This window comes from Moschus berezovskii, chromosome 14, assembly GCF_049115385.1.
Source record: "Moschus berezovskii isolate FMDL1 chromosome 14, NW_MosBer_1.0, whole genome shotgun sequence".
Taxonomy (NCBI): Eukaryota; Metazoa; Chordata; class Mammalia; order Artiodactyla; family Moschidae; genus Moschus; species Moschus berezovskii.
The window spans coordinates 55,865,281-55,892,190 of NC_142473.1; the positions used below are offsets into that span (position 1 = coordinate 55,865,281).

At 53.0% G+C, this 26,910-nt stretch overlaps 2 protein-coding genes across 9 annotated transcripts in view; both read right to left on the reverse strand.

The window, feature by feature from the left end:
• The window catches only part of ARAP1 (ArfGAP with RhoGAP domain, ankyrin repeat and PH domain 1), a 63,070-nt gene extending 51,266 nt beyond the window's left edge, over positions 1-11,804 (reverse strand). Inside the window, exon 1 of one of the 3 annotated variants that reach the window (XM_055423603.2) lies at positions 11,670-11,804. The gene's annotated coding sequence lies outside the window, so the exon portion shown is untranslated. Of the gene's footprint in view, positions 1-11,457; positions 11,479-11,669 lie in introns of those variants that run through there. The other 2 variants (XM_055423605.2, XM_055423607.2) reach the window with 2 other exon arrangements.
• A 1,723-nt stretch (positions 11,805-13,527) lies between these two features.
• STARD10 (StAR related lipid transfer domain containing 10) overlaps positions 13,528-26,910 on the reverse strand; it is a 49,152-nt gene continuing 35,769 nt past the window's right edge. For all 6 annotated transcript variants that reach the window (XM_055423615.2, XM_055423613.2, XM_088843176.1 and 3 more), the window contains 5 exons: positions 17,515-17,662; positions 16,794-16,897; positions 16,033-16,150; positions 14,196-14,248; positions 13,528-13,948 (listed from right to left, as the gene is read on the reverse strand). In XM_055423615.2, the coding sequence (XP_055279590.1) occupies positions 13,703-13,948; positions 14,196-14,248; positions 16,033-16,150; positions 16,794-16,897; positions 17,515-17,662 (669 nt within the window). In that variant the 3' untranslated portion in view covers positions 13,528-13,702. The remainder of the gene's footprint in view (positions 13,949-14,195; positions 14,249-16,032; positions 16,151-16,793; positions 16,898-17,514; positions 17,663-26,910) is intronic.

The window sequence follows — 26,910 nt, forward strand, 5'->3', positions numbered from 1 at the left end:
CCTGGAATTCTCTGTTCCCCAGATACCAATGACTCCCGCACCCTGCCTCCAGCCATGTCCCCCAACAGGGCTCCAGACTGGATATTCCACTGCCTCCTGGATCTCCTTCTAGAGGAACCCCAGACACACTGCATTCTCTACCCCACAGCAAACCCACCCACTCCCCTCTCCTGGGGAAAGCAAGTGAGGCCGTTGAGCAAATTAAACAAAATACCCCTTGCTAAAAGAGCCCCATAGCAGGGCACGCAGCTCAGCAAAGAGGACAGGCTGAGTTTCAGTCCCCCTCTCCCAGCCATCCCCCAGCCAGGCACCCCTGGGCAGTGCACAGCATGTACAGCTGAACTCAGCGGACCAGGTGAGAGGCAGGATATTTTAACAACCTCCTTAGGGCAGTCCCTTCAGCATCACCCTAATAAATATAAAACTAGTTTTATTAATGATCGATGGACATTTAAGGGACAGTGAACTTCCCCGACCTAGATTTCAGACCTACTCCTAACTCCTACCCCAATCTTGAAAGATTAATCACTTTCTACAGCCTCCACGTCTGGACTGCTTAAAGTTTTCACAGTTGCATTATCACTTTCATAATTAGAATAAAAAATGATAAAAGTATTTTCAGTCTATTAGAATTGAGCTTGTCCCAGTTTCTCCCCTAAAACCATCATTATAAAGTAGCTTTTTTATTTTAAATATAATACGCATAGAATAACAAGAGAACAATAGTAAACGAAACTGATTTCCTGGGCCATCTGGACTGGAAGATGCAAAACTTAGCTGCAACGCTTACCTCCTCCCTCACTGTCTTATCCTCCCAAAGTTCTCAGACACAGTTCATCAAAAAACAACCTCCCCCCTCCACTGCCGGCCACCAACCAGAGGTCCAGAGGCCAATCACAGGGCTGAAGCCCAAGGACCTTCAAATGCGAAGCGAACTGAGTCCATTATGAACAGGAGACTCCAGGGTTCCTGTGGTTTGCCTCTAGACAGCATCTGACCCCACCCTATCACTGCCCCTCACCCACATTCCCCCAAACCTTCCCACTCTTATGCCCAAGCCCCTCTCCACTCTAGAGAGGACGAAGTGTGAATGTCTGAAGTACCTCACTCAGAGTAAACGAAGTGGAAAGTTAAAAGGCTTGGTTTTCAGCCCTTATCATAAGTCCATGACAGACAAACAATAAGATTCTACTGTACAGCACAGGGGACTGTATTTAATATCCTGTGATAAACCATAATGAAAAAGAATAGAAACAGGAACATATATGTACTGTATAACTGAATCACTTTGCTGTACAGCAGAAATTAACCTAACATTCACTGTACATCAACTATAATTCAATTTAAAAAAATGTCTATGACATACTAGCTTCCTTGCCCCTACCAGTACCCGTCCCCCAAACGGATCACCCTAGACCACTCCCTCCTGTTCCCCCGTCTCCCCATCGCCATGTTTCTAACTCACCCCTCTTCTCCATCTACCCCTCCCCACCCGACCTGATCCCTGGGCCCTCCTCCCTGCCTCCTGCCATTCTGCTACTTTTAATCAGAGCATCCTCCACCTGCTCCTCTAACCACCCTCCTTCAAGACAGAGCTCCTCCAAACCCAAACCCCACAGCCCTGAGCTACGTCCATCCACCTTCCCTAGACCCCCAACCCTTCACTCTTCAGGTCCCACCCTTCTTGCCTTGAAGGGTAGCCCAGGCAGCCGCACTGAACCTGGAGAGACCCGGGGCCCTCTCATCAGGAAAGCATGGGCTCTGGCCTGGCCCCCTGGCGCCTCAGTCACAGACACACCCTCCTGGGCTGGGAACGCCCTAGGCAGGACAGGAAGCCCACCCCCACCAAAGGTGCTGAGGTATACCACAGCAAGACTCCAGGACCATCCTCCTCTGTGACCACTGCCCCCCATGAGGGAGTTGGGGGGGCTCTTAACACTGCAAATGAGGCAGAAACAGGAAGAAACAGAGCTGACCACAAGGAGGATGGGAGTGCACACAGCTGACGAAGGGCTCCCAAGCAGCAGCAGTGGTCAGAAGCAGACAGGTCAGTCAGACCCTCACTTCACACCAGAGGGACCGAGGACAGCCTGGCTTGACACAGGGTGTAGGGGCAGCGGGGATGGCAGCTTGACTCCATCCCTTCTGAGGCGACCAGGTACCTAACACGCCTGCCACCCAGGAGGAGAGCCTGGGGCTCCTCTGTACCCAGAAGAAACCTCCCAGGAGAACAGGGACCTGAGCCTGTCCTCTCCCTAGGTGGGTCCCTGGAAGTGACAAGCCAGGTGATCAGCAGGCCCCTTGCTGCTGGCACCTGAAAAGAGGAAGCTCCTGTTTCGGTGCATGGAGGTGACCAGATGGGCAGGGCAGGGGCTGGAAGGGAGAGAGGGGTGCGGGGGGAGGGGACCAGCGCCACGGGCTCTGGTCTCCAGTCTGTTGTGGGACCTCAGCTGCCCCCCACTCTACAGTCAGATAAGAGGAAGGAAAAACTCTCCTCTCTCACTCACAGGGAACATTCTAACCCACTTATCCGACCCGGCCAGCCCTGCCTAAAAAGAAGAAAGGCCATAGTTATGGAGTGCTTCCCACCTAGCAGGCGCTGGGCCAACCCTGCTACATGGATAGCTTCATATAATTTTCACAACAATCTAGAAAGTGGATGGTTTCAGCCCAACTTTACAGACGAGGAAGAAACTGAGTCTCAGAGAGGTTAAGCAACTTGCCCAACATCACACTGGAGCCCCTCCTTCCACTCCAAGTCCACAGAGGGGAGCGTGTGGAGATCAGGAGCAAGGAGGCCAGGGGGGAGAGGGGAGGCAGGCTGAGTGCAGGCTGAGAAGGGCCTTGAAGGCCACTGAGACACTCAGCCTGACTGTCCAGACAACAGGGAGCCATGAAGGGCTGCAGGGTGCACGGGGCCGCAGGCAGGCAGGTGGCCACGGGTTCTACTGCTGAGACTTGGGAATTCACTTAACTTCTCTGAGTCTTGGCTTCACCATCTGTATACTGGGCTTGTGGGAATAAATGCAAGCCTTCAAAACAGAGCCCAGCCTACCAGTTCTCTCTCCCCAACGATCTCCCACGTCCCTCAGAGTAAAAGTCAAAGTCAGCACAAGGTCCGCCAGGCCTGCATGCTCTGCCCGTGCCTCGATATGATCCCCACCTACTGCGAGTGCTCACGCCTCAGGGCTGGGCCCTGGAGCTCCCTCTGCCTGGAATGCTCTTCCAGATACCGGTGCAACTCACTCTCAGGCTTTTTCCAGCAGACACTGGATTACATATTTATTTGTTCATCTGTTAGTCTCCTCATCTGGAGGATGAAGCACTGTCTCATTCATGGCTCTATCCCCAGTGGTTACAAGTGTCCGGCCCGGGGCGGGGGTGGAGGGGGGTGGTGGATGAACGGACATCTACAGAGGCCTGACTTACCCTGGTCAGGAACTAGGGGCAGGAGCCCGTGACATGGGTAGGGTAAGGGATGGCTGGAGGAGGCAGGTGTCAAGGTTCAAGGTTCGAGTCCGGAGCTCAAGGAGTGAAAGATTTAACTCTGAGATGCCTTGGCACCCTCCGTGGCTGGGCCTGCCGCTTCTCTGCACCTTTGAGGTTGCTCCAGCCACTTCCTACTGGGCCGGCCAGAAAAACACTGCTGAGGGGCCCTTAGCCACACAGGGGAAGTCCTGACTCTCAGACACCACTGACGGTTCCCTGGAGCAAGTCTGAACTGCCCTAGACTTCCAGAAGTCTCAGCTCAACACCTGCCTCTCTTGCCGGCCTTCCACTTTCATGGCTCCCCATTTCCCAGTGAGGCTTAAAGGGTCCCCACCCTCTGGCTCCCACCCCTTACTCCTCCCTTCCAGTTCATTCCCTCCACTCTCCCCGCTGGACACTAAACATCCAGGACTTCGCTCATCATGTTCCCTCTACATCGCCCTTCAAGTGTCACCTTCTCCAGGCAGCAGTTTCCGACTCCCATGGTCACAGCCTGGGTCACACTGAGATGTCACTACCATTGTGTCACATATACACACACACTCGAGCCCCAGCTTTGGCTGGGTGCCCCCTGAAGGCAGAACCAGGGTCTGATTTCCCTGCGTCCTCAGCTACCAGCCTAAGGTTGGCAGACAGTGAATATCTACTGCTTGAATGAAATCTCCTGATTTTACAAGTAGAGAGCTAAGAACCCAGGCAAGTGATGATGTGCCCAAGGTCACACTGCTATCAGTGGTTAGAACCTGGCCTCCCATTCTGCTCACACCCACCAGTTACAGCTCCAGCTCCTGCCTGTCAGATCCCAGCCCTGTCTTTTCCTGGCCCCACATCCCCAGGCACCTGCTCCTGAGGCATTTAGGAACCTCCTAACCCAATCCTCCCCATCTCAAGAAGGGGAAAGTCAGCCCCAGAAAGGAACAAGAACCTAACCAGGGCCACACAAGTCAGGACAGGACCCAGACCACCCAGCCTGAACTGGAAAGAACTATTCCCAGGGAAAGAAGTATCAGGGGGAGGTGACCTCAGGGACACTGGAGGAACCCCCCATCTCCAAGTGGCTGGGCCAGTCTCACACTAAGAAATGTGGATTTTCAAGTCACAGGCAGTAGAGGCAGATGAGTGTTTGGGTTCACGTCCTGGAACAGAGCCCCTAGAACCATTAGACACTCCCTGCATCCCTGGCCTCCCTAGACTCAGCTATCCGTCTTTACAGCAAGAAGGAGACAGCAGGAGGAACAGCCCCAATCTGAGGGGAAAGCATCACTGACTTAATGGACATGAGTTTGAGTCAACTCCAGGAGTTGGTGATGGACAGGGAGGCCTGGCATGCTGCAGTCCATGGGGTCGCAGAGAGTCGGACATGACTGAGCGACTGAACTGAACTGAACTGAATTGAGGGAAAAGGCAGGAACTGAGTTGGGCCTCCAGGACCCCTTTACCAAGCAGGAGATTCCAGCCCAAAGCTGTCTTACTGTCCTCTGGCAAAGCTCAGTCCCCAGCCTGCCCCTTGGGGAGGCCCTGTCTCCCTAACATGCTAGAGCCTCTGGAAACTCAGAACCACACAGGGCCTGACTGGGTGAAGGTCCCCATTCAAATGGGCAAAAGGCTCACCCAGCTCACACATCAAGGAGTGCAGAGCCAGGGACATGGAATGCTGACGGCACCCAGGCAAAGGCAAAAGCACGGGTCCTCCAAGCAAGAATCTGGGTCTGAGAATACACCCATGCGCACACAGGAACACGCAGCAGAAAGGGGCTCACCCAGCCAGGAAGTCTTGCGCTTCCCTCACGGGGAGGGAACAGCTCTCCACCCCATGGGGCAGCTCCTGCCTCCATGCCCAGGTCTCTTTGAGGGCAACTGCTGTGACCACAGGCCTACATGGGCACTGGGAGGAGATGGGGGAGGCACTGTGAATTACCTGAAGGCTCTCAGCCAAGGCCCAGTCTCCCTGTCTTCTGAGGAGGCTCAAGGCCTCCCGGGCCCATGGCTCTGTCCCCCATCCCACCAGAGCCCTTTCAGAGCTGGACCTGGCCCTGCTGAGCCACATTCCACACATCCTGAAAGGGCCTGGTGCGCCAGTAGTGTTGCGCAGGCATTGCTCCGTGAGCCGAGCTGGGCTTCTCTCAATCCTAGTCCGGTATCCAGGAGGACAGCCCCACCCACCCCCAGGGAATGAAGAGGAGACCTGGCCGCTGTCTGTCTTCTCCCCACCCCCATTAAGATGGCTATCTCTTCAGCTACCACCTAGTCCATTTCAGGTCCTGGTTCTCAGATTTTCTGAGAGGTGTGTGTCTGCTGGGAGCAGTGGGTACAAAGGGCACACAGGGCCTGGAGGTGGCTGGGCCACTGTCTCCCCCCTGCCCCACCCCCACCCCAGGCAGCCCGAGAAACTTGCCAGGCTTTGTCCGTCTGGCACCAGCTGGCAGAAGTGTGGCACAGGACTTAGCCTCAACTCAGGATCCACTCAGCCCATCTCGAGGCTCTGCAGACTCTTGGACTCTCCAACCTAAGAAAACTGGAAGCTGGGGACCACCAACACATAAAACCCTTGATTCCCAAAGCCCACAATCTCTGACTCCTAAAATCCCAGCTGCCCAATGTAGGGAGAGGGAGTGCGAGAATGGAGAAGCCCACCCCCACCCCTCATCTGTGCTGTTTGGTTTCTGTCCTGAGCTGTCTGAACCTGGGAGCCTGGGAAGTCCCAGGTACTGCTTCTTTTTTTTTTTTAGAATTGAGTATTTTAAGGATTTACCTTTTCTTCTGTTCTATAGCAATTCCTATTGGTCATATTCATAAATCAACAGGAGATATTTGGGTTGCCATAAAACTTATATTTATCTTAGCGTATTTCTATAAATACAGATATTTAAAAAACGGTGCTGCTGCTTCTTGCTCCTTCCCTGAAGTTCCAGGAAAGTTGAGTCCATGACCAGCCAAAGGTCTCTCACTGAACCAGAGGCCAGGGATAGACCGGCCAAGGACCTGACTCTAGGCCTGATTATAGGCAGAGCCCTGGCCCAGCATTACGGTGGGAAAGAGAAGGAGGGGAGGGAAGGAGAGAAAGGGATGCCCAAAGGCAAAGCAGTGCCCCCAGCGGGGGGAGGGAAGGCCGCAGAGGAGACCCAGGCACCTGGGGGAGGGGGCAATCTGCACTGGTACTTAGTCAGCCCGGTTCCTGCTCCCCTGTCCTTCGGTCTGACCCACCCCAGCACTGGGCTGGTCAGAAGGAGGGAGGGCAGGGCTAGGCTCTGCAGCTGGCAGGGCTAGGGCAGCTGAGATTCCAGGTGTGACCTCAAGTTCCCGGCCCTGAAAATGGGGACAGAGGGGCGGGCTGTGAGAGTCGGGGTCCTCCCCTCCCTCCCCCTTGCCCTCAAAACAATGAGGAGGAGGAAGATTTTTGCCACATCCTCCTCCCAGGGTGGGGTAGGTGTGTTCTCTGATCCCTCCCGAAGGAGGTCCTGAAGCCTCCTCTGGACCCCACTGGCCATGGGCATCACACTCTTGACCACAGCTGGTCTCTGCTTCTTGGCCTCTTAGCTCTGGAATCATGTTCCCCAGGTTTGTTCATTTAGTCTGACACTCGCAGGTACCAGGCCCCAGGTACCTTGAGAGGAATCCATTCCAGTCTGAAATGGAGTATTTCCTTGCAAGTTCCCATACACAGAAAAGCGCTGAATTCCTTAATTTGAGATATCTGGTTTTCTTTAACAATAATCTTTTGATGTTCAAACTACCTGCCCCTTGCAGCAAGCTTCCATGACTCCTCCCCCAGCCTCCTGGGGATAGTTTTCTCAGGGTCACTGGAGATGCTGTATCTGAGGCCTGAAGTCCTAAAAATTCCTACGAAATAAAACAGAACCTTCAATTGCTAGGTTGTGACTATTTTTTCAGTTGACACTGGTTTGGTCAGAGAGGAAGACTTGGACTCTGTGAAAAGGCAGGTGAGCAGTACCTGAAGAAAGCTCAGAGCTTCAGAGGTCCAGAAGGCCCTGACCAGGCTGGGAGGTAGAGTGCCTCAGAGTCCAAGTTCTCCCTTTCCTCAGCTGAAAGATTCTAGGCAAGTCACTTAACATCTACTGACCTCAGTTTTCTCATCAGTAAAAAGGAGAACCACTATATTCAACCACTGCCCTTTCCTGTCCAGTTTATACAGGAGAAACACTGTCCAAACTGGACAGGATAAGGGCAGTGAGCAGGAGTTCCTTCATCCTAGGGCTGGGCATCTGAGGGTCAGAACTTGACGGCACCCAGTACAGCCTGCAAGCTGGCATCCCATCCCCACAGCACATCACCAGGAAAGTAACCTGCCCGGGTGGCCCTCCAGTCCCTTCCTGCCACCCCAACCAGGAGTTTCCAGAGAAGGACAGGCTTTGGCTCTTGTCTGCCTGCAGTATCTCCCAGTGCTCAGGGTTCTCACTGTGAAGTTTCAGAAATTCAGACGCCCAGCTCTTCATATAATAAACGATCTCGGGAAAATTACATAACTTCTCAAGGCCTCAGTTTCTTCATCTGTAAAATGGGAACAGTGCCTATTCCATAAAACTATTGCTGAGAATTAAATAAAATCACTACATAAAATGTTTAGCATGGTGATTGAAACATAATAAGCTTCCAAGAAACAGTAGCTACTGCTACTAGTATTACTATCAAAAAATAATTTTGTTATTGAATTGGTCACTTAACTCCACATCCCCTCCCAAAGACTCTGACTGTCCCAATGGTCTGGGACAGACATCCTGTTTATGGGACAGAATCTTTCTTCCCCTTCTGAACTATGTTCTAAAGGATGAGACAGAGAGAAATTCCACAGAAAGGTCACGTGGAAGACCAGCTATGCACTGCCCTCGCTCCCTCAACCTCTGGCCTTCCCTGAACCTGGGGTCATCTGCCTTCAGGGGCTGGGACTGTCCTCCCCAGAACCCTGGGTAGAATCTACAGGTCTGAGGGCCTGAGAGTGGGGTGGGGTGGGGGGAGAGTCTAAGTGGACAAGATGTCTTCTCTGATCAGGGCTGTGGTATTGGTGTTGAGCCCCCGAACTTTGTTGGGAGTACACTTGTAGGGAATCTCTGAGGGCTTCCCCATATCCTCCAGTTGTTCACACCCTTGGTGCAGAATCTCTTCCTGAAACAAGAAATGCCCCGCCAAGCGGGGCTGTGGCGGGGGAAAAGAGTCCAGCCTGACTGAGATGCGGGACAGGGGTGGCCCAAGGGACTGGATTCTGCTCCTGAGGGAGGGCCAGGTCTGCTTGGCTGGGGTCACACTCTGTGCTAGAGGCTACGTTGGCCACTACCCAGGAGAAAGCCCCTCACTGAGAGGAACCCTGGATGGAGCTCAAGGAGTGAGCTCAAGGAGTGATGTCAGGCTGGGGGAGGGGAAATCAGATCAAAAGAGGCAAACGCCTGGGTCCTGACCCTGCCTCTACCACTTATTTGCTGTGATCTTGGGCAAGTCATCTAAACGCACTGTGCCTCAGTTTCTTTATCTGTAGAATGGTACTTGACTTCTAGGCTTGTTGGGAGGACGAAACCGGTTAACATATGTAATAGTGCTCACTGTGGTGCTGCGTGCATTTGCCAAGGTCATTCTCACTGAAGCTATTACTCAGCTCTCTCTGAGGCTGCTTCTTCCCCTATGTTACTGGAAGATGACCCTTGTCTCACGGAATGATATAAGTTAAATAAAATTACAAATTTGCGGTGTCAGGCACACAGTAGGTATTTAAATCAAGTAGAGCTCTCTCCATTTCCCCTTTCTCTCCCCAAGAGGGCTCAGATGAGAAATTGGGTCACTTCGGACCCCCCCTCCCGCCCCGCCCCAGCCCAGCCCAGGGCTTGCTGTGTGATCCTGGTCTGATCTCTGGCCCCTGACCTCAGTCTCCTTATCTATGAAAAAAGCTTCTGGGCCAAGTGATTCCTGACTGTCCATGGCCTCCTTCCCACCTCCATTCCGTCCTTCCTTCTCCATTTTCAATTCATGTCCTACTGCACCCACTCCTTCAGCAACAGAACCCTGGGAACCCTAAAGTGGGGTGGAGGGGACAGTTGGTGGGCAAGAGGTACCCGCCTGCAAGCAGCCCAGTACCCACCCCAGGTCCCCAAGGGTTAAGATCCAGAGTGAAGGGCGGGGGGCCAGGGTCAGTGCTGGACAGACGGGCCTGCAGCCCAGGGCCTGCCTCCCCTCCCCCATCCTAAGAACAGAGGCCACTTGTTTGAGCATCAGCTGGCTGGCTTTGAGCTCAGCCAAAGGAAGAGTGGGGTGGGGAAGGGAGAGGGCCCCTGGAGAGTGGAAGGGACTCCCTTCTCTCCTGGGGCTTTGTACTGGGCTAGTCCACACCTAGCCCCTTGGACTCTCAGAGGCCCCTTACCCCTCTGAAGTGACTCCTTCCCCCCAGGTTCCCCCTGGGGGTGAGTGTTCTCCTTGGGGGTCAGTGAGTGTTCTCCCAAACACCCTTGGTGGAGGTGGGGGGTGGATTTAGACTCAGACAGGCTCAACTCTTGCTCCAGCAGTCTCTCTCTTTGGAGCCTGGGACCAGGTCTTATCACTCAACCCTGCAGATGGGGAAATGGAGAAGTTTGGAAACTTGCAGAGTCACACAGAGTTTGGTGGCTGCACAGGGACTGTCCCAGGTCCCAGTCTATCCTGGGCTCTGCAGTCCCCTTTCTCACAGAGTTCCAAGGAGATCCAGGAGGTTTGATGGTGAGAAAACCTCCCCGGGCAGGAGGGGGCAGGGGCAGGCGGTAGTGGGGAAGACAAGCAACCTGCACAAACAGCTGAGGCTTGACACGTGGAAAGGCATGACTGGATTCCAAGAGATGGTGGGGGTGAGGCTAGGGTTGACTGGGGAGGCCTGAATGCCCCAACGAAGCCTGGGAGAAATCTGTCCACTTCCACTTCACAGTGGTTAGGACTCTTGCCTGGGAACATCCCCTCCTGCCCTACTCCAGTGAGCAAGCAGCAAACGGGGAGAGGGGATCCGCAAGGCAGGGTCTGGACCATCCTCACCCAACCATGGGACTGGGGGACTGGTTCTCTCCACAAGCTACCTCTGCCACCCATTCCAGCCACTTCCATCTCCTTGTCATTCCTCAAACACACCACTCAAGTTCCTGCCTTTGCACAAGCTTTGCCCTCCTTTGAGGGTTCTTATCCTTGTGAATTACCACTTAAACTGCCAAGGCCCATTTCAATCATCTCCTTCTCCCTGAGCCTCCAAGAGTCTCAGTGTCTGATTCCACCCCAGTACCTGTCTGCACCTGTATTCTGACTCTGCTGGGCTCCTTCTACCCTGTAATGAGCTTGCTGGGAGGTCTCTCCCAGCCTAGACACTGCTCTCCAAGCACAGGTATTCTGGGTGTCTCTGTCTGGACCTTGCTGCACAGCCAAATCCTTCCCTCAGTACCTCCATACATCTGTCCAACCCTATTAGCGCTCCCCCAACCAAGCCTGGGGATCAAAGCAGGCTCCCCGGGACAGAAGCCTTGGGGGAGTGCGGTGCATATACCAGATGCCAACCAGAGCTCCCCAGCACTAAAAATCAGCCCTGGAGATCTGGGACCAGACACCCACCCCACACCCTCAGGCCACATTCTGAGTTTGCTTCCTCCAGTCCCAATAACCCACTCCCGGCTTGACCCCGTTCAGTGAAAACACACACCTCCTTCTTTTTCCAGCAACTGGGCCAGGTAGGGGCTCTTGGGAGGCCATGCCCCCATTTACTGGAGGGGAATTGGGGCGCAAAGACCGGAAGTCGTCTGCCCAAGATCACTAGAGCCCCCCGTCCAATGCATAAGGTCATACGAACCAGCAGACTTGTAAGGGTCTCTGCAGTCAACGAAGTGGGACCCTTCATTTCACAGATGAGAAAATCAAGGCACCCGAAAGCGGGTTAGCTCTGGAACCTGGGAGGCTTCATGCCAAAGGGCTAAGGGCTGGAAGCCCCCTTTCCCGCCGGTTCGCCCTTCTCCCTACCGTCTCTGATCCGACCGCATATCCTCAGAAGGCGACCCCATCCCCGCCGCCAGTCAGAACAGAAGACGTGACCTAGAGAAACTCCCGCGGAAGTAGGTGCCGCGCGCAGAGTTGCCGCGCAGCCTCGGCGTTCCCTTCCGCGGAATGGGGAAACTCCGGGCCACACCTGGCCGAGGGGCGGCGGACAGAGGGGCCCCGGCTGCCGCACTGACCTGTTCTGATCCAAGACTCCACGCGTGTAGCCGGGGCCCCGGTGCCACCAACGACACCGTCGTAGTCAACTCGCGGCCGCAGGCCGGGCGCGCCCACCCCGCCGGGCGCTTCCGCCCGCCCCACGTGACGCCCCGACAAGGGGAGGGCGGGGAAGGGGGCAAGGACCCGCCCCCTTCCCGGCCACGCCCAGTCACGGTCCTGGAGTTCCCGGCCTTGCGGACACGTTTATCTGTGCGTCTCCCCTGTCCATCTCGCTGCTCACAGATCCGTCTACGTCTCCTGAAGCTGAGGTCTGCCTCCACCACTCCCGCCCTCTGAGTCTCCCATCTCCTCCTGAGCCTCTCCGCCTCCTGCCACCCCTCTCCCTGGGAGGGACAAGTCACAAAACGCCCCACCCCCAGAGCGGTAAGGGGCAGTGGGAAGCTGGAAAATCCAAATTCCTGATCTCTTCCTCCAGGAAGTCCTTACCCACTTCATTCATCGAGAATATCCTACTTCTCTCCCTGGGCCCACATCTCTCAGGAGTAGGGTGGTGGGGAAGATGCAAGTCAGAGTGTCCAAGGATCCCTTAGTTAAAGGCTGCAGCCTGAGATCCCGGCGGCCAGGCAGCTTCCCTGGCCTAGAGAATGGGAGATTTCCACCCATCCTACCGGCATACACAACAGATGAGGGTCTGGGGTTTGACAGGCATTCCCAGGTCCTGTGTCCAGGGCTGAGATTGGGTGTCATTATTTTGAGCATCTACTACATGCCAAGCCCGGGCTGGGCAACTTACTTCTTCTATCTCAATCTGCCTGAAGGTAAAAACTATTACCCCAGGTTATAGATTAGGAAATGAGGCTCCAAAGAAGCTCCAGGGCTTGCCCAAAGTTACAAAGCCAGTATTGGGTAAACCGGCCAAGTCTTAGTGAGTTACAGAATCTCCTGCCTACCCCTACTGGATATTCACCCTGCCCTTCCAGGAAAAAGTGGACTCCAACTGTCTTCCTGACAAGGCAAAGGTAGGTAGTTTCCCGGGAGGGTGCAGGGCCAGACCTTGGGGAGAATTTCTGGCCCCAAATTCATATGGGGTACAAAAACACTGGAGAGGGGTGCAGCACAGGGCCCTCCTCCTGACCTGAGAGCAGAGGTGACCCTCAGGCAGCAGAGGGCACCTGTGGGCTACAGAGAACAGGAGAGGCCCAGGCATCCCTCTAGACTTCCAAGTTGCTGTGGGGAACACAGGACCAGGGGACTGGCATCTTAGCAAGGGGTTGAAGACCCCACCTTTTCTGTTAGCACAGGCCTGAGGTAGAAAGGACTCTATTCACAGGGCCTGGTCCCTTCACTACACTGGAGTCTGATGACATTCCCCTCAACCCGCAAACTTCCTCCAGAGACTGCTGCCCCAACCTAAGCTCTGGGCCTACAGCCCTGTGGTCTGAGAGCCAAGGACCTGTGCCCCTCCTGTCACAAGGGGCACGTGTCAGACACCCAGTCCATAGGTTGGACCCAGGGAGTCTTAGGCTGCAGGTCTTACAATAGAACCCCATTCTCTGACCCTGACCAGACCTGCTTCTTCTCTTAAGAGCAGTGAAAGGTAGCCTAAGAGGCTGAGTGAATGGCAGGATGAACACACAACAAGGACAGGTGGATGAATGAAGAGTAAACTAATGAATGAACACAAAGAGAATGAATACACCACGGACAGGAGGGTTGACAACCACCCCCGCTTCACATGGGTAAACAAGGGGATGTCTAAAGGAGCAAAAGCCCGTGATCAATAATAAAATTAACAAAATGAACTGTAGAACAAAGGGACCGAGGGCGGTGCCCGTGCCCCGAGCAAGTGGGAAGCAGGCACAGTGATGAGCCGCATGAGGCTGTGGGATCGTTTATTGAGGCTGTGTCCAGCCAGGCCGCAGCGCCAGCCTGGGCCCGAGCCCAGCGTCCCCAGGAGGCGCAGGAGGTGGGGGAGGGGAGAAAGCGGGGGAGGACCCGCCGCCTCTGGGCTCCGCCCCGTCAAATCGCGGTCCCTGCCGTCGTGCAGCGCTCAGGTGAGCGAAGTGTCGTCATCGCTGCCCTCGCCGCCCGCGCTGCCTGTGCGATCCTCCCGGCTCTCTGCCACTGCGCTCTCGTCGATGTTCTCCAGCGAGTCCGCATGTTGCACCGACAGCTCCGACAGCGCCAGGCTCGGCAACGAGCTCTGCTCCGGGTGTAGCCACGGTTTGAAGTGTGGTTGATGCTTCTGCTTCCACTCAGGGTATTTGACGCACGCCTTGTACATCTTCTTCATGGCCTGCGGACCAGTTGTACCGCGGGATAAGGGGTGAGCTGGGAGCAGGACTAGGCCTTCGCCACGTCGGCTCCCACTCCCTCCAGCTGCTCAGACCACTGTTCCCAGGATCCTGACTCCAGCTCGGGTTTCGTAACCCCGCCCCTCAGCCCTGGCCCCGCCCCCTGACTCCCATTCCCGGACTCCATCTCTGCGTCGCAGAACGCTGTCCCCCCAACCTCCACACCCGCCAGGTCCCAAGGTCACTCACCTTGGGAGCCAGGAACTGAGAAGATTTATTCACCACCCATTTGGGTAAGGAGCCTATGAGGGCAGGAAAGGGTAGTGAGAAGAAAAAGGAAGCAGCAGCCATAGGGATCCAGGGCCCCCCCCTCAAACACACACACCAGCTCCCTTACTCCAACCTGGGGTTTCCAAGGAGAACACTCTCTTCTCCATAGGGAGGGGGCAGAGTGAGGCAAGTCCTGTAAGACTTCATCGACTTCACTCCCTCTTTCCACCTCAGACCAAGGTCCTCAGGCTCAACTCTGTTACACCCTCTACCTCTACCACCCGACTGCCTTTGCCCTCTGCTGAGTCCAAGGGCTGCATGAAAGAAAACCACAGGGTCCAGGGTGATCACAGGCCACACATGAGTTAAAATCCTGGCCAATCAAGCTTCTGTCTGCTGCCTCCCCTGTACTCACACTTACCTCCCTTTTCTCATACTCAGTCCCACTATCTTGAATGGCCCTGATGCTCATCCCCTGCTCTGCCTGTCCTTCTAAGCCCCCTGGCACAGGAAGCCAAGCTGCTGCATGACCTCTTCCAGCCCGGCCTGACTTGGAATCCATGGCCCGATTCTCCACCCGCCTCATCCCCAAGTGTCTACTCTGCCTCTGACACCCAAAAAACTCACTCAGTGAGGTGCTGGGGAGCTCTGGGCCTGGGCCAGTGGGCCCTCGGTGGTGCTGGGGGGATACCCAGGCAAAGATGCTCAAGAGCCTACCCCTCCTCTAGCCACTCATTCATCCCCTCACTCACTCCACAGTCACTCAGGGACACCCACCCTGGACCAGCCCTGGGGACCCAGAGAGGAATTCACTGTCTGGGGAAGCCCGACAGTGTGTCAAATGCTCTGCTAGAGGGGGATGGGCCCACAGGGCAGGGAGCCAGCAGCTCCTCTGGGTGTCAGGGAGAGAGGAGGTGAAGCAGCCCTGAAGGGATGAGTAAGGGCAGAGAGGTGTTTTAGGCTGAGGGAAAGGGTTGCTTAGACAAGTAGGAAGGTGTATGCTGTGAGAAGGGACTGGGAAACCTGGGGAGGGGGGCTTAGACTTTACTGTGAGGGCAATGGAAAAATCACAAAAGGATTTTAAGCAGAAGAGAGTCACAAGGAAATAAGCCCTTTGGAAAAAATCTGTATGGACAGACAGGGTGGCTGAGTGTGGAAAGAAATGACAGATTCAGGAGCTATTTAGGAGATAGAATCAATAATAATTAATGATTTGGGAGTTGACAAGAGGGGACCCCCCACAACCACCATGTTTTGGGCACGAGTGACTAGAGGGAAGAGACTCAGGAAAAGGGACAAGTTAGGAAGGGAGACATTTCAGCATTGGACACATTGAGCCTCAGGTCCTAAGAGACATCCTGAGGGACACATCGAGGAGGCCAATGGCCACAGGGACCTGGATCTCAGCAGAGAGACATGTGGTTACCTAGCCACAGAAGCCTGGGGAGTGGCTGAGCCCTCCCAAGGGAAAAAGGACTGGGGCCGGGGAAACCCAGACCTCCAGGATAGAAGCCAACAAGACAGAGGGGGAGCAGCCAGTGAGAGGGGAGCAAGTCAGAGCATGGGGGTGTGGGAGTCCGGGAAGAGAACTGTAAGCTTCGTCTTGGGGCAGTGACTACCACCTTGATCCTTGCTTTTCAAAACACTATAAAGTCTCAAACTTCGGCTCAAAGAATATTTTGGGTACAGATGCCCCAAAATACAAGTCACCTCTTAACAGAGGCCCTTCTGGATCCCAGTAGATCAACTAGATCAAGTCCCATCGCCATGGTATAGGAAAGGGTCCCATGATGGGATTCCAGGGCCAAGCCCTCACCTTTGGGGTCCACCTGGGCCAGGTAGGTGATGACGCAGCTCTTGGGCCCCGTGCTCTGGATGAGGTAGCCCGTCTGGATGGACACAGCTCGGACCAAGTCTTTCCGAGGCGGGTATTTCTGGGGATGGAAGGCACAGGGAAGTGAGACTCAAGGTGTGGGAAAAGGTGGTGTCTTTATGAGTACTAAACGCACACACAGAATTGGTTCACATGCCCTGGCATCCACTCCAGGCCAGGCCTGATATTGGGGTAAGAAGAAAGAGAGGAGTCGGACTAGGTCATCATTACCCCTCTAAACTTCCTCTGTTCCCCTCCAGAAAGACCCCAGTCTGGAGTGAGGGTTTATAAGCACACACATGGGTGTGTGCATACACACACACACACACACGCACACACTCATCCTTTCCCAGGCCGCCTGCACTTGCCTGTCCTGCCTGCCATGGAGATCAAGACACTCAGCCTCAGGGAGGGCCAGGGGACCCTACCTCTCACTCCTGTTCCCTTTTTCCCAGCCAGCCCCTCCCACCCACTTGTCCAGAGTGATGGTCCACACTCATCTGCTTAAAAGCCCCAGCAGAGAGACAGGAGCCATTATTCTCACTGTGTAGGTAGGAAACAAGGACAGGAGGTTCCATGTCTGGACCGAAGTCACAGCAAAGTCTTGGTAGCAGCCAGGGGTCTCTCCCTGGACTAGGCCTGCTGGCCTAGCCCTACCTGGTACCTTCCCCTGCCCACCCAGCAGGGAAGGCAGGCTGACTCACAGGATGTTTGACTGAGTAGTTCATAATGATGTAATCAGTGCCCATGGGCAGCCAGGAACGGAGGGTGATGACATCACGATTCTTCAGAGGCTTTGGACACCTCCCTGTGGAGGGCAAGGGACAGTTCAGCTAGACCACTGGCCTGCCTTCCTGAAAGGGGGTGGCAAAGCCCAGAGACACAGGGATGCTTGGTTAACTGCCGGCTCCCCCTGATCTAAACAGGGACCCCACCCACCAGACCTAATTTCTGGAGCTAGAAAGGAGCCAGAACAGCCCCTCTCCTCTCCTGCATCTGGCTTCCCCTGCTCCTCACCGCCTCACAGAGCCCTTACCTCGCTGGCCTGATCTGTGTGCGTATGTGAATGTGAGTGTAGGAGAAAACAATGGTATTGTTGCGTCTCCATGAAGTGTGGGTAGGTGGGTGGGTAGGTGGCATGTGGCGGTGGGTTTTATACATGACTCTGTGCAAGTGTGTTTGTCTGGAATGTGTGTGCATGAACATGGGAGTGCATGTGTGTTTGTGAGTACACGTTTCTATATGCTCAAGTGTCTGGGAGCAGACAAGGATTCAGGGAAGGCAGCCCTACACCTCTACACTCAGGTCTCTGAGCAGCCTGGCCCCGGGAGTGACTGTGAGGAGGGAAGCAGGCAGGAAGAGGCTGGGCTGGAGGCCTGGGTAGAGGTGCAGGGGGCTGGGATTGGCGTGCTTGCATCTGCTCACAGGAATAATAGCCCACATCAGCGTTGACTGTCAAGCGAGCAATGTCGAAAGTTTCAATGACGTTGCTGTCCCACTTCTTTCGGTATTCAATGTCATGTAGGACATCGTAGAGTGTCTCTGCTGGCACATCACGGCACTCCATCCGACACTGCAGACAGACACATGGGTTGTCAGGGTCACACAGGGCTCAAAGCACTAATCAGGGAATAGGAAGGCATGCAGGCAAAGGGGGAAGGGGGGAGGAGAAGAAGGAGGACAGGGAGGAACAGCGACCTCTGAAGCCAACATGGACTCACCTCTTGCCATGAGCCCCATCCAGCCCTCCCAGAAGCCACATGTGCCAGACAAAGTTAGCCTCTGCATCTAGACACTATCTCCCCCATCTCAGCCCCCACCAAACCTCCCCATTCGTCCCAGTCTCCTCCTCCAGGAAGTCTTCCTGAATTACCCAGCCAACCTTCTGGACTCCTATACACTGTGCTCTCCTCCTCTTTATCTGTGCCCTCCAGGCCCCTGAATTGCATGGGCAGAGGCTCAGTCGATTCCGTACAGAGCCTGGCATGAGTACACGTTAAGTGAAAGCATGAATGAAGAAACGAACGCCTAAAGGGACATCTTTCCCCCATGGTACTTATCACCTGGCCATTCCATTTGCCCTCCTTTCTTTTTTTAAACCATCAAACAAAATCTTTGTTTTTGTGTTGTTTCTGACCACACCATGCATGTGGAATCTTAGTTCCCCCACCACAGATCTAACCCATGCCCCCCGCTTCAGTGGAACACAGAGTCCTAACCACTGGACCACCAAGGAATTCCCCCAACAAATTCTTACTACTTATTAGCTTTGTTCTCAAAGAGCTTTCCAGCTAGGGAGAAAAGAGTGGAGGAAACAACTTTTTTAAAAAAAAATGTAACCTACACAATAACTTTGCCAGATAAGAAATCCAAAGAGGAACTTAAGGCTCAGAGAGTCTTGCTCACAGTCACCCAGTTGATAAGCAGCAAAGCTGGGGTTGGGACTTCCCTGGTGGTCCAGTGGTTAAGACTGCACCTTCCAATGCAAGGGGCAAGAGTTCTATCCCTGGTGGGGAACTAAGATCCCACATGCCACAGGGTATGGCCAAAAAGCTAAAAAAAAAAAAGCTGGGACTTCACCTAGATCACATGTCTGGAAAGCAAATAAAAACAGAACCAGGTTTCATTAGATTTACACTCAGCAAGATGAAACTCAGTCCATATCCTTGTTCTGTGATTTTTTTTTTTCCACCCGAAAGCCCAAACCCCAGGATCAAGTTTCCCTTCGACAAATGGACAAGTTCTATTGTGTAGCTTTAAAAGGTTTCCCAGAACTGGGTGTTTAGATATACTACTTTCTACTAAAAAGTAAATTCATGCAACCATATGAGGGAGGGGTCACATCGCCTTCCCCCTAATCTTGTTAGGCCTTGGCCCCACTAATGGTAATGAAAGGACAAGGAAGGACACTACCCATTGAGTATTCTAGGCACCAGTGAACTCACCAAGCCCTGGATACGCCTCACTTAACAAAAATACAACGGACAGAGGAACAAGTTAAGTGTCACCACAAGAATACAAGACAAAGCCAGACGATGAGACGTTCGGCAGGGCTGCTGGTCTAGTCTTTCTACACATCGATGTCATAAAGAAGGAACTGAGATTTATAGGACAAATAACCAGATAGAAAGTACAGTCCTGGATTGCATACTGGCTTGGACACAACAGCAAAAAGGACACATTTGGGACGACTGAAGAAATGTGAACATGATCTGAGTATTAATTAGATGTGCTGAAAATTTACTGAAACAAAATTGTGGATATTGCTGCCTGAAGAAAAAGCAAGTTACAGAATGGATGCATGATATAATCTCCCTTTGGGGGGGAGAAAAAATCTATGCACAGAAAAGGCCTGGGAAGTATTAATAGTAGCAGTCTAAATAATGAGCTTATGATAGTTTTATTTTCTTTTTGCTGTCTATATTTCTAATTTTCTAAAATATATAGTACTGCCTCTTCAATAATGAAAAAAATTAAATAAGGAGATTCCCCAGAGATCCTGAGAGGTGTGACCAGCTGCCAGGCACTATCCTAAGTGCCTTCTAAACACTGTCGCTTTGAGGTGTTAGCTCATTTTAGTCATGAAAACCAAAGTTTGGGACTTCCTTGGTAGTCCAGTGGTTAAGAATCTGTGCTCCCAATTCAAAGGGGCCTCGGTTTGATCCCTTGTCAGGGAACTAGATCCCACGTGCCAAAATGAAGACTGAAGAGCCTGCATGCCACAACTAAGACCCAGCACAGCCAAATAAATAAATAATTAAAAAAAAACAAACCTGAAATTGAAGAACAGCTTCAGACTGAAAAGACTCACTCCCTCTCCACCCTCTGTTTGCTTTTCTACTCCACAAGAAGGTATGACTAGATTAAGTCATTTCACCAGCTTCAGCTCTGTGCAGAGGCCTGTCCTTCAGAGGCTTCCAGTTGAGAGAGGAGACTAGTGTGGAAATGGGGAGGTGCCCAGACCGTCCAAGGGGACACAGAGGAGGTGGTCAGCTGTGTGGGGTGAGATGCGGGGAAAAATCAGGCTTCACAGAGAAGCTCGGTGTGGAAAGTAGGCATCTAGCAAGAGGCCATGGCAGAGAGGACAGAGTGGCCTGTAGGTCAGCTGAATGAGCGCCATCTGCTCTGGTGCCCAGGGTGTGCTGCAGCCTAATACTCAAAAGGTCCTGCTTCCAGGTCTTCTTGGAGAAATGTGTGATCCTGGGTCTGGGTGGGAGTAAGTATAGGAGGAGCCCGGAACGTCTTATTGTGCCAGAGAGTGAAGACAGTGTACTCACAGAATGATAGGGACCTTGCCTAACAGACACAGAAGCAGGTGTGAAGGGCTCCCCACTGGTTCCATGACCAACTCATCAGGGTTTGCCAGTTTAGCACTGAAAGTTCTTATCCCAGGAAGCCTCTCAGTCCCAGGCAAACTAAGACAGTTGGTCCCCTACCATGGGCAAAAGCTGAACCAACTCATGTATTATGGTAAATAATGATAGTAACAGATTATATTCCACTGATTAAAATAGGAAACCAAAGTATATACAGGTATGAATATATAAATATATTGAATGTTTAATGAGGAATAGGGTATTTACAGAGTTTCAAAGTACCTTCCCATCAAATCAGTAACTTCACTTTGCCTGGCAGATACCACCTTAATCAAAGGTGAACGTCATTAGTGATAGGGCAAGTTGTGACTCAGATGCTTCCTGACGGGATGCAATGAAGAGAATACAGACACCACTTATGTGATATTTGCCAAAGATGCATGATCTAAATCTGATCATGAGGAGGACCGGACAAACCCTAAATGAGGGGTTTTTACAAACTATCTGGCCTCTAAGTGTCAGGGTCACGAAAGTCAGGGAAAGACTCAGAAACTATATTAGACTGAGAGAGACGAATGGAACCCAAGTGAGTGAATAAATGAGTAAACAGAGTGATGAGAGGGATGCAACGGAGAAGACGGCAGAGGCCGGATCTGCATCCGCAGGCGCACCCAAGCAAGTGTCTGCTGTGTGGCGACACGGAGGTCCAGGTGCTGCACCGGACGGTCAGCACACACACTCTCCCTGCACCCTCAACTTCTCCACAGCGCTGCAAAACAGAAAGCCGAGGCTCAGGAGAGGAAGTAACCTGCCCAAACCATAGAGCAAGAAAGTAGCAAAACTTAAAACCGGATCTTCCAATACTCTTAACCCTCAAGGAGCACTCACGTGCGACTTCTCAGGAAACCAGAACTTCTCCAAACCAAGTCTGGAAGCTGGTTTGGCTTTGCAAGTCCTCAAACGTGTAGTTCCAGGCCGTGAGTGTATGAAGAGGGAGTGACAACAGAATTATGCTTTGTAGGTTAGAGTCTACCCGGGAAGTCCTCCTCCTTCAGGCCAGCCTCAGTGCCCCCAGGGCCAGCTGTGCCCATGGCTGGGTGCGCACTGAGAGAGGCCCTCACTGCCTCTTGTCCCTCTGGACTGCTGTTGTTCAGGACCCAGGGCCTCGCTCTGAGACAGCAGGCAGCGGGGAGGAGCATGCAGAGCAAAAGACAGAACAGGCACCAAGCTGAGCATAAATTCTGTGTGATATTTTATCTTTAAGATAAAGAAGGAAACTTCAAAGGTTTCCCAAGCTCATGGCAGGTTCCTAGGGAGGAAGGTCGGCTGCAGGGCATGCTGGGAAGGTGAGAACCCAGGCTGCGGTGGTGGCACTGCAGGTAAGGAGACCGAGGCAGTCCAGGTGACCAGCCTGGCTCTGGGCCTGCCTCTTTCCACAGACCTCAGGAAGCTGCGTGGCTTAGCCAAGAGAGGTCAGTTACATCCAGCATCGTTCCATCGTTCCAGCTGCAGCCACCACATGGGCAAAGTAATTCTAAGGGGCTTCTGGAGGGGTGGGTGGGGGCAGAAGTGAGTCATCAGAGAGCACCTGGTGGGCAGGGTTGTGACCAGAACCCATAGCCACTGGGCCCTGGGCAAGTCAGTCACTTTGACGGGACACCGGGGAACTCCTCCTGGAAACCATAACTGAACCAGAGGCAGTGCCAGAGCTGCTCAGCCAGGGAGCAAGCCATGCTTGGCTGCAAAGCTCTTAAGGCCTGGTTTACTGCAGGGAGTCTCACATGCAGTCATTTCACAGCTGAGAAAACTGAGGCCCAGAGGGAGCGGGTGACACCAGAGAAATTTTTAGACTCTGTACCTGCTACACTCCACCAGACTCCTTGACATAGAGAATTGAGATTGCCCAGAACCCCCACAGAAGTGTCAGAGGGAATGGACAAGCAAGGAAGGCCATCAGGGTGACTCCTGCACGCTTTGAGTCTGGCAATCCCAGGTTCCAATTTCTACTCCTCTCCTTAGGCATGAGATTTAGTTAGTTTGAGTCTTTGTTTCCTTGTATGAAAAATGGGGATAATAAAAATACCTACCTCTTGGGGATGGTGTGATCAAATCAAATGAGATAATACATGACACAAATGAGCTCCCTGGTAGCTCAAACAGTAGAGACTCTATCTGCAATGCAGAAGACCAGGGTTCCCCTGGAGAAGCAAATGGCAACCCACTCCAGTATTCTTTCCTGCAGAATTCCATGGACAAAGGAGACCAGCAGGCTACAGTCCATGGGGTTGTAGAGAGTTGGACACAGCTGAGCGACTAACACTTTCACTTTCACTTCAACGTATGCAATATGCCTGGCATGTGGAAGGTATCCCCCAAAACGGTAGCTGTTATTACTTATGTAGGCTTCCACGAGCAGCCATGCACCCTTCCATAAGGCCAGGACCACAGACATGTGCATGTATCTCTTTATATTCTGGGCTCCAGGTGCCTCTCTTGCCTCACCTGGCCCCGCCCTTCCATCCATCCATTCACTACCTTCTGGAGTATTCTGCTGCATGCCAGGCCTGCAACTGGGCAGCAGGGATGGGTAAGTAAACCACACCTGGGCCCTGCCCCAAAGAGGGCCCATCAAGTGGCAAGAGGGAGAGAAGGGGACATAAAAACCCCAGTGGAGAATGAACTTGGCAGGGGGCATGGGAACTGTGGGATCAGAGGGCAACTGAATCTAAACACAGCTGAATTGCTGAAAGGGGAGAGAGGGCATTTCCAGCAGGGAGACTGGTGGGTGCAAAGGCCTGGAGGCTTAAATAAATCAGTACAGAGCAAGATCCAGGGCCGTCCCGGTGTCTCACTCTCTCCCCTCCCCTATCCCACCCCTTGCCCTGTGCTGCTTTGGCAGATGGTCCAGTGGAGGAGGGAAGTGTAGCGGGGAGGGGCTGCAGTATCTCCCGGGACCCAGGGAGATGGCTGACCCAAGACAGAAGAAAAGAAGTCAGGTCATGTCCACAGGGCTGTGGTATGACCTTGAGGGTCAATAGTCAGGGCAGTAACAAGGAAACTGAGACACGAGCAGATGGATCCCAGTCTGGCTCAGACACTGAGACCTCACACAGCGGGTCTCCAATATGCTTGCCTGTGGAATATATGGGGCATACAGATTATCCCAGAGTCCTAGGGACTCCAGAGATAACCTCTTCCACCATTCCTCTTCAGGTTACCACCAGGGAAACTGAGGCCCAGAGAAGGGGAAGGGGTCCATTTGGGCTCAAAACCTCCTTCAGGCTGTCCTGACTTCCCACCATGTTGCATTTTAGCAGTTTTGTTAAAGAACAACTATTAAGCACATCACCCTTTCCCAAAAGAACCATATTTAACACAGAAGTAGCACTCCTGACCAGAGTGGAGCACTAGCTATCAAATCAATCATAGCCCCAAATAATAGACCTCAACAACCACTATCAAGTGCTCCAAATCACCAATTCATCATCCCACAAAGGGGACGGCAGCACCAGACCATGGACCCCACAGGGGCTGAAATTTAGGTCAAACCACCTCTGCCAGCTGTCAAGGGTGCCAAGGTGCATCCTCGCTCTGTCTCTTACCCTCCCAACACTCTGATGGATATCATCAACCCCATTTTACAGATGGAGAAATTGAGGCTCAGAGAGGTACAATGATCGACCACAGCCACAAAGCTAACAGTGGTGGAGCAAACCAGAACCTGGGAGTGCCCGGCCCAAAAGCATCAGGACTTCATGCTCCCCTCCTCAAGAGGCAGGACTGACCCAGCAAAAACAAACATGCTGGAAACTGGAGACTGCCTTAGTTAACTGGTGGTTATTATGAAGTGCTCACTGTGTTCAGAAGGACTTGCTGACCAAGGAGGCAAAGCTCAGCGATTCTTCCTTGAACCAAATTCCTGACTCCATCCTTGGCTCTCACTGGGCTGAAAGGTAAGGCCATGCTTTTCTGAAGCCTAGCCCTGGAGCCCTGCACTTGGAAGTCTCCTCGGAGGAGACTGGAGCCATCGTATTTCCCTCCCAGGCTCACACTCACAGCAATTCCAGGCTGTCTGGTCAGACAGGCCTCTGCCCTGCCACTTCCTGCCTGTGTGGCCTTGGCCTGGGCAAAGGACTTCAGTTCTGAGTCCCAGTATCTTCATCTGTCAAACAGGGATAATCCTCCCCTCAGAGTAAAGCTGTGAGGATTAAAGGAGACTTACACACCAAGCCCCCGGTGGCAGCTGCCCTGCCTCCAGCCTTAGGCCCCCACAGTTTTCCCTGACTTCTCAGGCCCTGCCTGCTAACACCAAAAGGCAGGATAAAGGAATAGGAACAAAGCTGAAAACAACAAGAATACCCCCGGATCCCTCCACAGGCTGGATGGACAGGGAGGGGGTGGGACCAAGTCCACAGGTCCCACCCTCCCAGCCCATCACCAGGCGCTGCCCTCACCATGTCAGTCCAGGTGCTGAAGGATGCAGAGACTGGCCCAGAGCACGAGGCACGCGAGAGGCTCCGCGCTAGCAGGCCCTTTGCCCTGTTTATGCTCACAGTCCTCCTCCCCGGGGCCACTCACCACCTGCTCGCTGGCTTCGGGGCCCTCCACTGCCCCTCCCAGAGGCCCCACAGGAGAAGCCCAGTTGCTATAGCACCTGCCCCTGCCGCTGGGTTTCTAGGGCCCCAGAATGGAGACCACGAGGCCTTCTCCTCACGGTGGTCCCAAATCTCAAGAGCAACTCCAGGGCACTGACACAAGGGGTCGGGGAGGCAGAGGTGGAGGTGTGCAGGAGGAGACAGGTCTGCTGAAGCCTGCTTGCCCAAGACCGCCACTCACTGCTTCTTCGCTATTTTGTCTTCACACTTGAGCCTGGCCGTGCCCTGCCCAGGCAGCCTCCCCTGTCCCTGCACTTTGCAGGTTGGCCTTGGGGCCTGCTCCTCCGCCCCACTGGCTCCCTTCATCAGCGACGCTGTGATGCATCTATTCATCTTGGCCCCTTGTTTGTCTCAGCGTCCCCAGTGCCTGGCGTCGTTTAGTAAAGAAACATTGCCTGAATGGAAAGAGGGACAGGTGAGCAACCAAAGATGCCAAGCCCATGTGAGCTTCTTGACTTTTAGAGCTCTGGTGGCCCTCAGTGCTCTGTGGAGAAAGAAGGAAGGGTTGTTGTGAAAACCTCCTGGACGCTCATCAAACTCTCCATGGCGTGTGAGACTATTTCTATTTCCACCCTCATCCTCTTATAAAATGGAGTGTAAGTGGGGATAGCGGGCAGAGACAAGTTAAGGGAGATTCTGGGACTTTCTGTAAGGTCTTTAATAACTCTGATTTTTAACAAAGGTAAATTAAATCTGTACTGAAACATCAATTTACACTCAGTAAATTAGCAAAAATATATAACATACCCACTGCTCATGAGGATATGGTAAAACTGTTACCCCGTTAGTGACAGCAAAAGCTGGTTCCACTATTCTGAAAAGCAATTCGGCAAATATTTTTAAAATCATAAAAATGTATCTTTTAACTCAGTTTCTGGACCTCCAGGAACTGAAATTTTTACTTGGGGGGTGGGGGGTGGGTAATACGAAATAAGAAAAAAAGTTCTGTTACAATATTCATGACAATAATATTGCATTTGTAATTAGCAAAATATATTGGAGGACAACCTGGAACACCAGCAGCAGCAGGGCCTGGTTGAGTTCAGAATGATACATCACCTCGAAGATTGTCACCCCACTGCTGAGGAAGGACAGTGGGGTCCCTCCGGAAGGGGCAGGGGCAGAGGCCCCTGCAAACCCAGAAGAGGCCTGGCAGGCAGCAGCTGCCGGAAATGTTCCTGAATTAATAATTCTGTAGCAATGCTAGAAATTTCCACAGATGCAATGTTAAACGAACAAAAGAGGACACAAACTTGTATCTGTGCCACAGGCTCGACTGTATATAAATTATCTACACCCTTGAATGAGAGCTGGAAGGAAACAGGGAAAAGTTTTACTCAGGAATTGAAGCTGGCTGTGCCTCATTTTGGGGTTGTTGTTGCCGTCGGTACAATGGAGTTTATACAAGATAAAGAAACTATATTTTTTTTCCCTAGGTTAAGAGCGTTGTTCAGAATCCCAAGGGCCTCGTTCCCTGGACCTGGGAGCCTGGATTCAGCTGAGATGGGCCTGAGGCTGCCCAGGCTGACGCTGAGCTGCCTTGGAAATGCTCTGTGTAGTACAGCATTGCTGAGAGTGGAGCCAGAGGGGACTCAGAGTCCTTCCATTCTCAGCCAGGACACAGGCATGAAACCTGGGGGCTCAGGGCAGGGACAGAGAAAAGGAGGGGGATGCAGGTACAGGGAGGGGGACCCCGAGGCAGGATCTGACGAATAGCAGATGGCACCCACGTGTAAGGATAGGGAAGAGGCTCCTGGCAGAGGTGCTGGACTGGAAAGGGCCTGGACTGGCTAGGGGAAGGACAGAGCTCATGTGGTTCCATAGGTAACCCGAGTGAAGAAGGATGGAAG